The 9399-nt window shown below is 50.6% G+C and overlaps 1 protein-coding gene across 1 annotated transcript in view; it reads left to right on the top strand.

Moving 5' to 3' along the window:
* Positions 1 to 596: 596 nt before the first annotated feature.
* The window catches only part of VAX2 (ventral anterior homeobox 2), a gene marked incomplete at its 5' end in the record, with an annotated part of 11698 nt that continues 2895 nt past the window's right edge, over positions 597 to 9399 (top strand). Inside the window, 2 exons of the mRNA XM_014540923.1 lie at positions 597 to 794; positions 9252 to 9395. Coding sequence (XP_014396409.1) covers positions 597 to 794; positions 9252 to 9395 — 342 coding nt within the window. The remainder of the gene's footprint in view (positions 795 to 9251; positions 9396 to 9399) is intronic.

Below are 9399 nucleotides of genomic sequence, written 5' to 3'. Positions count from 1 at the left end.
CTGGACACCTCCTCCAGCAGCCTTACCTGATTGATCATACCCAATGCGGACCCATCTTCTCCTCTGCACTTGAAGACTTGCTATCTCTTTCCATTTGTTCCTCACTCTGCGGAGGGAACAGAATCCTGCCTGAGTCAGAGTGAGTCCTTTCTGTCCACGCTATGAAAGTAGACCTGATTGCCAGTTCGATTCCCGGTCAGGGCACATGCCCAGGTTGTGGGCTCAATCCCCAGTTGGGGCATGCAGTAGGCGGTTGATCGATGTTTCTCTTTCTCTCTCAGAGCTGTTTCTCTCTCTCTCTCTCTCTCTCTCTCTCTCTCTCTCTCTCTTCCTTCTTCTCTCTCTAAAATAAATAATAAATAAAAGCATATATATATATATATATAACCTGATGTTTGTACTGAGGCCCATTCACATACATATACCCATTAGATACAATATACTGCCTTGGGTGACTAAGGAAGCTAGGTCCAGGGAGGGTAGGCCACTTGTCAGAGGTCACACAGTCAGGCCCAGCCCAAGGAGTTCCCCTGTAATTAAGATGCTTATTGGTGGCCTAACTCCTTAACTGGTGAACTAACTTGCCTCCTTTCACCGCTCCTGCAGATGCCAAAGGGACCATCCGGGAAATTGTCCTGCCCAAGGGCCTGGACCTGGACCGGCCCAAGCGGACCCGCACATCCTTCACGGCCGAGCAGCTGTACCGCCTGGAGATGGAATTCCAGCGCTGCCAGTACGTGGTGGGCCGTGAGCGCACTGAGCTGGCCTGCCAGCTGAACCTCTCAGAGACCCAGGTAAGAGGGTATCGGGGCCACTGCACCCCTGCCTGGCAGCCAGGGAACTCCTTCAGTGTGAGAACCAACCTTGGAGGAGTTCAGACATGCATTAGGGGCACGCTTAAAGTTACAGGAAAATCAGAGGAAATAATTCCAGTGCTGACAAGAGAGAACTGGTATATGCCAGTGAGGGTCTTCATGATGCATCAGGCAATTTGGATGAAACGGGGGGAAACCTGGGGGGAGGGACACTCTTAATGCTGGGAGTGGCTTAGGGGGATGTTGGCAAGTGAGAGAAGCTTGCAGAAAGGGATGGTGAGGGGTTGGGTTTGGGGAGAGAGATTTTACACAATTGGGACCTCAATTCCCCATTCTGGGCCTTTTCCTCCCCTCCGTCACCTTCCCTTCATCCCAGTGTGGCTCAGAATCTGTTGCTAGAGAGAAGGGGTCTGAATACCCCCTTCACCCAAGAATAGCATTTTAACAATAGTGTGCTCAACCCAAAGGCGAAGCTTTTGTAAACTGAGTCCCTATCCTGTGAGGGTGGAGGCATTTCAAGCTGGCGATAGAGCCGTGTCCTGACACAACAACAATAATAATCATACTTACTGAGCACTCACTTGTGTCCAGGCACTGTTCTAAGTGCTTTGGATATGGGTTTTTAGTTGATGGTGGTGAGGTTTTCTTTTTGTTTATTTGTTTGTTTTTTCAGCCAAGGAAGTAAGGGTTTGTTAAGGAGAGGGAGCCATGCCCAGAGTCACAGGTAGCTGTGTTCCAAGGCCTGGCTCTCTGATGGCTTCCGGGGGGTGGAAAAAATATTAGTCATGGTGACAACAGAGTTAGGGTGCTGGCCTCCACTGATAGCTGGTGCTCGGGCGGGCGTGATTGATCATTGCATCTGGTCCTGATGGCAGCCTTGGAGTTGTTCCGTCCAATTTCACATGGATTTGTTATGGGGATCGTTTCACTTTCCCGGGTCTGGAGCTAAAGCACAGCTGAGGCCAAGATAGTCTGTTTCGTTTGATTGAAAACTGTCTCAGGAGTCAGTAGACCCAGGACCTTGTTCCTGGATGCTGACCAGACCTCATTGTCCTGAGGGCTTGATGATTAAGCAAGGGGTGGGGAGTCAGGTGCTAGGTGAGGCCAGTTTGAGGCAAAGGAAACACATAAAAATAAAAGGCCAGATTAAAGAAAATAAGGTTTCTGTGTGGTTACAATTCTGGATATGTTAATTCGCGAATCCCTTCCAACAAACCTTTGATGTAGCTACCAGTATTATCCCTTTTTATTTTTTTAAAATATATTTTTATTGATTTCAGAGAGGAAGGGAGAGGGAGAGAGAAATAGAAACATCAATGATGAGAGAGAATCATTGATTGGCTGCCTCCTGCACATCTCCCACTGGGGATTGAGCCCACAACCTGAGCATGTGCCCTGACCAGGAATCGTGACCTCCTGGTTCATAGGTCGATGCTCAACCACTAAGCCACACCAGCCAGGCAGTATTATCCCGTTTTACAGATAAGGAAAGATTATACCCGGAGTCATACAACAAGTAAGTTCCAGAGCTGGGGTTGGGAGAAGCAGCCTGGCATCTTTTTTTAAAAAATATATATTTTATTGATTTTTTTACAGAGAGGAAGGGAGTGGGATAGAGAGTTAGAAACATCGATGAGAGAGAAACATCGATCAGCTGCCTCCTGCACACTCCCCACTGGGTATGTGTCTACAACCAAGTTACATGCCCTTGGCCAGAATCGAACCTGGGACCCTTGAGTCTGCAGGCCGATGCTCTATCCACTGAGCAAAACCGGTTAGGGCAGCAGCCTGGCATCTTTATGCTGCGTGTAATCTGGGCGATCAACCTGGAGCTTGTCAGAGAGGGACTCGGAGATCCTTTGTTTAGCTTCAGCTCTAGCAGTTAAATCTCATACACAAGGGAGATCAGTCAACAGATGTATTGCAAACAAGGCCAAAGCAGGATTTATAGAGAGAAGAGAGGAAGGAGAGGAGTAAGAAGTCCGTGGGCGGGAGGGGTACGCTTCCTGGGGAAGGCTGCGGGAGGGTGGTGAGGCCCCTCCCTGTGCTGCTGGCTGCTGTCCTGCCCCTGGCACCCCAGGTGCTGCGGTTAAGTTTGGATTGCACCACCTCCCTCCCACGAATTCCTCCAGCTCCTCCAGTCACGCTAACAGAATGCTGTCCAGTCCACCCTCATAGGGGGCAGTAAGATGTTCCTGGACTTCCCTGTCCTCCCGGAGTAAACCCCGAGTGGGGCAGATGAGGAAAAGGCAGGGAGGATGGGGCCTGCTGGCCAGGGCTGATGTCCTGCAGGCATCGGTGAGTCCACTCCACCTGGACCGGTTTTCCTCCAGAGGCCTCTGCAGAGTCCCAAACAACCCAGCAGTTGGCCACAGTTCTTCCAGCTGGGCCCTCCCTCCAGCTGGGCTCAGCCTGGATCTAGAAAGCCAGGCTGTGATCACAGAGGGAGCTTCAGTGAGTGGCCCAGCCCATGTTCCTGGGGGACCTCGGGGGACACCCTCAAACCCTGAAGTCTAGGCACAGAGTCACCCCCAATACCTTCCCCTCCTCTCTGTCCTAACTACCCTCTGCTTCACCTAATTTTGCCCCCAAACTCTCCCCTGAAACTTTGCTGTCCAAGGGCACCTCAGATGTCCAGGGCAGTAGCTCCTCTCAGTCCTCATCCTTCCCCTGCCCTGCCCCCATACACACTGCATTTCCTGCCTTTGAAGGTCAAAGCCTTCCCTAAGGCATCTTCATTTTCTCCCAAGAGACCTTTCCCACATGGCTTGACCTGTAAAGTGTGTGTGTGTATGTATGTGTGTGTGGTATTTGTGTGTGTGTGTGTGTGTGGGGTTTGTGTATGTGTGTGTGTGGTATTTATGTGTGTGTGTGTGTGTGTGGTATTTGTGTATGTGTGTGGTATTTGTGTGTGTGTATGCGTGTGTGTGGTATTTATGTGTGTGTGTGTGTGTGTGGTATTTGTGTATGTGTGTGGTATTTGTGTGTGTGTATGCGTGTGTGTGGTATTTATGTGTGTGTGTGTGTGTGTGTGGTATTTGTGTGTGTGTGTGTGTGTGAGGTATTTGTGTGGTATTTGTGTGTGTATGTGTGTGTGTGGTATTTATGTGTTTGTGTGTGTGGTATTTGTGTGTGTGTGGTATTTGTGTGTGTGGTATTTGTGTGTGTGTGTGTGGTATTTGTGTGTGTGTATATGTGTGTGTGTGTGGTATTTATGTGTGTGTGTGGTATTTGTGTGCGGTATTTGTGTGTATGTATGTATATGTGTGTGTATGTGTGTGTGTGGTATTTGTGTGTGTGTATAGTGTGTGGTACATGACTGCTGTGTGTGTGCCCTCGTTGGAAAGGCCCACGTGGCTTCTGTGTACTATATTTGTGGAAGACATCTATTGGGTCAGTGTAAGCTTTTTCTAAGGTGTGTGTGTGTGTGTGGTATTTGTGTGTGTGTGTGGTATTTTTGTGTGTGTGTGTGGTGTTTGTGTATGTGTGTGTGTGGTATTTGTGTGTGTGTGTGGTATTTGTGTATGTGGTATTTGTGTGTGTGTGGTATTTGTTTGTGTGTATGTGTGTGGTATTTGTGTGAGTGTGTGTGTGGTATTTGTGTTTGTGTATGTGTGTGTGGTATTTGTGTGTGTGTGTGGTATTTGTGTGTGTGGTGTGTGGGTGTGTGTGGTATTTGTGTGTGTGGTATTTGTGTATGTGTGTGTGTGTGTGTGTGTGTGTGTGGTATTTGTGTGTGTGTGTGTGTGTGTGTGTGTGGTATTTGTGTGTGTGTGTGTGTGGTATTTGTGTGTGTGTGTGTGTGGTATTTGTGTGTGTGTGTGTGTGGTATTTGTGTGTGTGTGTGTGTGGTATTTGTGTGTGTGTGTGTGTGGTATTTGTGTGTGTGTGGTATGTGTGTGTGGTATTTGTGTGTGTATGTGTGTGTGTGTGTGTGTGGTATTTGTGTGTGTGTGTGTGTGGTCTGGTGAGCACCAACCATATGCAGTTCCCAAGGACAAGAATGTGCCAATGGAGATGCCAAGGCACAGAGAGATGAGGTAACTTGTCCCATGTCATCCCACTACTTAAGGGAAGAACCAGAATTGAACCCAGGCTGCCTGGCCTCAGGGTCTTCTTCACCATGTCATTCACTGCTCTACCAGAATACCATGTCATAGCACTGCTGCCCTGTCCATCTCTTCCACTGCTGGTGTCTGAGGCCCAAGTGGGTAGAGATAGAGTTTTATTCATTCTTGTCTTCCCAGCATATATTAGGCGCTTGCTATGTATGTGTTGTGTGAATGAATGGCCAGAGTACCAGGGTCAGAGCAGGAAACAAGAACAGAAGATGTTGCTGTGGAGGAAAGGAAGGTGAGAGGCTGTCTCCAGGACTCCCCTCACTGGGTGAGCCCAGGGGACGTTTTCAGGACCAGGGACCAGGTGCCAGGCTGAGGACCAACTGCCAAGTCCCAATGCTGACATGATCACCACCTCGCTTGGATAAGAGCGGCCCTGGCCCTCCAGCAATTGTCCTCAGCCCTGTGCCCATCGCCTCTGCCCCAGATCCTTCTCCAGAACAGCAGAATAGGTGGTATCCTCCTGTCCCGGTTACAAAAACCAGGGCCACTCAGACACACAGGTTCCATTCATCTCAGGTTAAGTCCGTGCCCACAGTCACAGGAAGCAGCCTCTTAAATATTAATGTCACTTCCCACATGCACTGGACCCAGGCGGCCCACACAATGGGTCTTGGAATTTAACACTGACCATGCCTGAGCCTGAAGAAGGTGATGGATGAACTTCCGGAAAATGCCTCCCCAGTCTTGGCAGCCAAGTGGAAACCACACCCTCCCCTGATATGCAGCATGGGTCACAGCGGAGTCCCACAAGGGGTCAGGGGTGAAGCTACCAAGCATTCACTGAGTTGCAGATGAGCCAGGAGAGGGAGGAAGCCAGATGGCAGCCCCAGGGAGACCACAGCAGGCTCGGGAAGACAAGGGAAGGGCAACGCCCCAGGAAGTGCACTGCACTTCAGAATGCGACCTCTGCCCCTGGGAGCGTGCAACTGAACTGAGCCTTAAAGAACTAGTAACTTTGAATTTAATCCTGGGAAGAGGGTGACCCCTCAGGTGAAATTGGAGGCTTCCTGGAGGAGGAGGGGCTAGTTCAGGGGCTCTGAGCCTGTCCCTTACTCAGTTTGTCCCTTGTTCCCTGAGCCTTATGAATCAATCCCTTAGGGACCGTGGGATTGATGATGGGAAGTAGACAGGCAGGTCTTCTCACTCCCATTTTCTCAGCTCCAGCGCCCACCTTCACTGTTTGCAGCATTAGAATCACCCCACAGAGCTTAAAATAATAAATACCATTGCCCTAGCTGGTTTGGTTCAGTGGATAGAGCGTCAGCTCGAGGACTAAAGGGTCCCAGGTTTGATTCCAATCAGTTGCAGGCTTCATCCTGGCCTGGGTCGAGTGCATGTGGGAGGCAACCAATCAGTGTGTCTCTCTCAAATCGATGTTTCTCTCTCTCTCCATCCCTTCCACTCTCTCTAAAAATCAATGGGAAATATTAATGGCCCAAAGCCCTCCGCTTGGAGTTCCTTATTTGATCCCTGCAACAGCCCAAGTGTTTTTGTCCTCATTTTAAAGATGAGAAACTGAGGGTTCAGGTGGTTGGCGTGGTGCCTGGCCTGAGTCCTAAGAGAGTAGGTACTAGCCGGGCAGAGAAGCTAGGATGTGTGGGGGAGTATGTTCAACATGCGGAGTCCCAGGCCCCCAGCATCCGGTGGGACTGCTTCATGGAACAACTGAATTTGGGGATGACAAAGATAAGAGGGTTTTCTTCTTTCCACCCACTTCCTTCACCAGCCTTGGGCACATCTCCCCTGGCCTTTCCGTACTGGTATCTCCTTCAAATGTCACCTCTTCAGAGAAGCTGTATTTGCCAATCCGCTAATAAAAATCATCTCCCACCCTAGCCAGTTTGGCTCAGTGGACAGAGTATTGGCCTGTGGACTAAAGGGTCCTGGGTTCGATTCCAGTCAAGGGCACATACCTCGGTTGCAGGCTGGATCCCCAGCTCTGGTAAGGGCAGAGGCAACCAATCAATGTGTTGCCTCTGCCCTGTGTTGTGTTGTGTGTTGTGTGTGTGTGTGTTGCCTTTCTGTCTCTCCTATTCCCTTCCACTCTCTCTAAAAATCAATGGAACAATATCCTCAGGTGAAAATTAACAAAACAAACAAACAAACAAAAATGTCACCTTCCCTGTCTCTTCCCCCCTTATCCTGCCACCTTTCTCCAAAGTAGTGCCCCCCCATAGTGTGGTCCTGGGGCCGCTGCCAGCCTTGCACTGTCATCTGTCCAGAAACAGAGAGTATTTAGATATTATATAGCAACTTTTCTAGTAATTCACTATAATTGTATTTTACAAAAGAATTGGTCCAAGACAAATTAGAAAATTTAAAGTCATTCTTCACCCCCAGGAATTTGAGAGACACTGCTCGAAGCACTATTGCCACCTGACAGTCATGTTTTCATTTGTTGTTTAGCTTCTGTCTCCCCTCTACACCATCCAGTCCACACCGCAGGATTCGCTCTGCTTTGTTCACTGCCAGTTCCCCAGCCTGGAGCAGTGCCTGGCACATAGTAGGCACTCAATACTTACCGGTTGAATGAATGTGTGAGTGAATGAGTAAAGCAAGCAGTCCCAAGTAGATCCTGTAAGTCTCTGGTCACTTTCGGTATCGAAACTCAATCCAATCCACTTGGTATCATGTTGAGAAGCCCAGCCTTTATAGGTTGTAGGGTCAGAGGGGGCTGTGATGGGTTCAGACAGGGGATGGTCAGGTTGGGTTAGAGAACTCACTTCAGAGGCCGTGTCAGAGCCCACACCAAGAGGTGGGACCATCCGCAGACGGAGCAACTAGCCCTGCCCTAGCCCCACACCTTAGAGGGCCCCACTTTGGCTCTCCTCTGGCCATGCCCCTCCCTGGGGTGAGGATTCTACAAGGTCAAGGGGTCCTGCCCACCACGAGGAGTCTGTGCCCACCTTCTAGACCACACCCCAGGTGTCCAAGATTCCAGAATTCCATGCCAAATCCACTTCTGGCACCTGGCACCTGCCTGGGCCTCTGCCCACATCAGCCTTCCGCAGGGCAGACCACACAGCCATTATTCAGAAGCCTCGGCCCATGAAGTGGCCAATGGGAGCTGTTTGCAGAATGAGAACAGGCGGGGGTGCCCACACACGTGCAGGTCAGAGCCAGGGCAGGCCATGAGCCAGAGCCTTCCAGTTTCTTGCTCCCCGACCTGCAAATGTTAAGGCTTGGATGTGAGGCACAGAGATCCTTAAACAGTGGTTCTCCTACCTTGGATCACCTGGTGTCAGGGTCCAGCCACTCCCATTCAGGTGGATTGGTCTGAGGTTAGGAGTGAGTTAGGCCCCCCAGCTGGCTCTCATGGGTGGCCAGAGTTGAGAGGCACTGCTGGAGAGATGCTGCCACAGTCCAGGCGAGAGGGGCAAGGAGAGAGGGAGGGCCTGCGCTGGGGAAGGTGGGGAGAGGTCCCTGAGTGGGGGAGTGGATCTGAGCTGGGTCTGTACATGTGCAGTTTATTTTTATTTTTTAAAGCTTTTTTTATTGCCTAGTTGGTGTAGCTCAGTGGAAGAGCATAGACCTATGAACCAGGAGGTCAGGGTTCGATTCCCGGTCAGGGCCTGGGTTGCAGGCTCAATCCCTAGTGGGGGGCGTGCAGGAGGCAGCCAACCAATGATTCTCTCACATCATTGATGTTTCTCCCTCTTCCTTTTTCTCTGAAATCAATAAAAACATATTTTTTAAAAATATTTTTTAAATTGATTTTTACAGAGTGAGGAAGGGAGAGGGAGAGAGAGAGAAACATCAATGCGAGAGTGAAACACGGATGGGCTGCCTCCTGCACACCCCCTCTACCAGGGATCAAGCCCGAAACCTTGGCATGTGCTCTGACTGGGAATCGAACCGGCAACCCTTCAAGTGCACAGGATGACACCCAACTAACTGAGCCACACCAGCCAGGGATGTCCATGTGGAGTTTAGCAGGCAGGTGGATAATGGCCTGGATCTCAAGTTGGGAATTACTAGCCCATCAATGGCTGAAACCATGCCCTTGGCTAAGAGAAGACATGTTGAACCAAGAGGGGAACTTCATTTGTGCCTCCAAACTCCACCCTCCATCTGCCAATCCATTCCTCCATCCCAGGCCACAGTCAGCTAGCAGTGAAGGGGGGGCCCTTATCAGTTCACCCAGAGCAGGCTGGTCGGGGGAAGACCTTAATGACACTCTGAATGCTCTTCTTCCCCCTCTCACTCCACCCCTGCTCCCCCACTCCCACACCCCTGCACCCCTCTCCTTTTCTCCCCTCTGCCCCCTTGGCCTTGCCTGTCCCCTCTCCCTTCCTGGCACTTGTCCCCCCACAAGGTGAAGGTCTGGTTCCAGAACCGCCGCACCAAACAGAAGAAAGACCAGAGCAGAGACCTGGAGCAGCGGGCGTCCTCCTCGGCGTCCGAAGCCTTCGCCACCTCCAACGTCCTGCGGCTGCTGGAGCAGGGCCGGCTGCTGTCCGCGC

The sequence above is a fragment of the Myotis brandtii genome, unplaced genomic scaffold (assembly GCF_000412655.1).
Source record: "Myotis brandtii unplaced genomic scaffold, ASM41265v1 scaffold251, whole genome shotgun sequence".
Classification (NCBI taxonomy): Eukaryota; Metazoa; Chordata; class Mammalia; order Chiroptera; family Vespertilionidae; genus Myotis; species Myotis brandtii.
The sequence above is the reverse complement of the archived record's forward strand: the minus strand, read 5'-3'. Positions and strand labels throughout refer to the sequence as shown.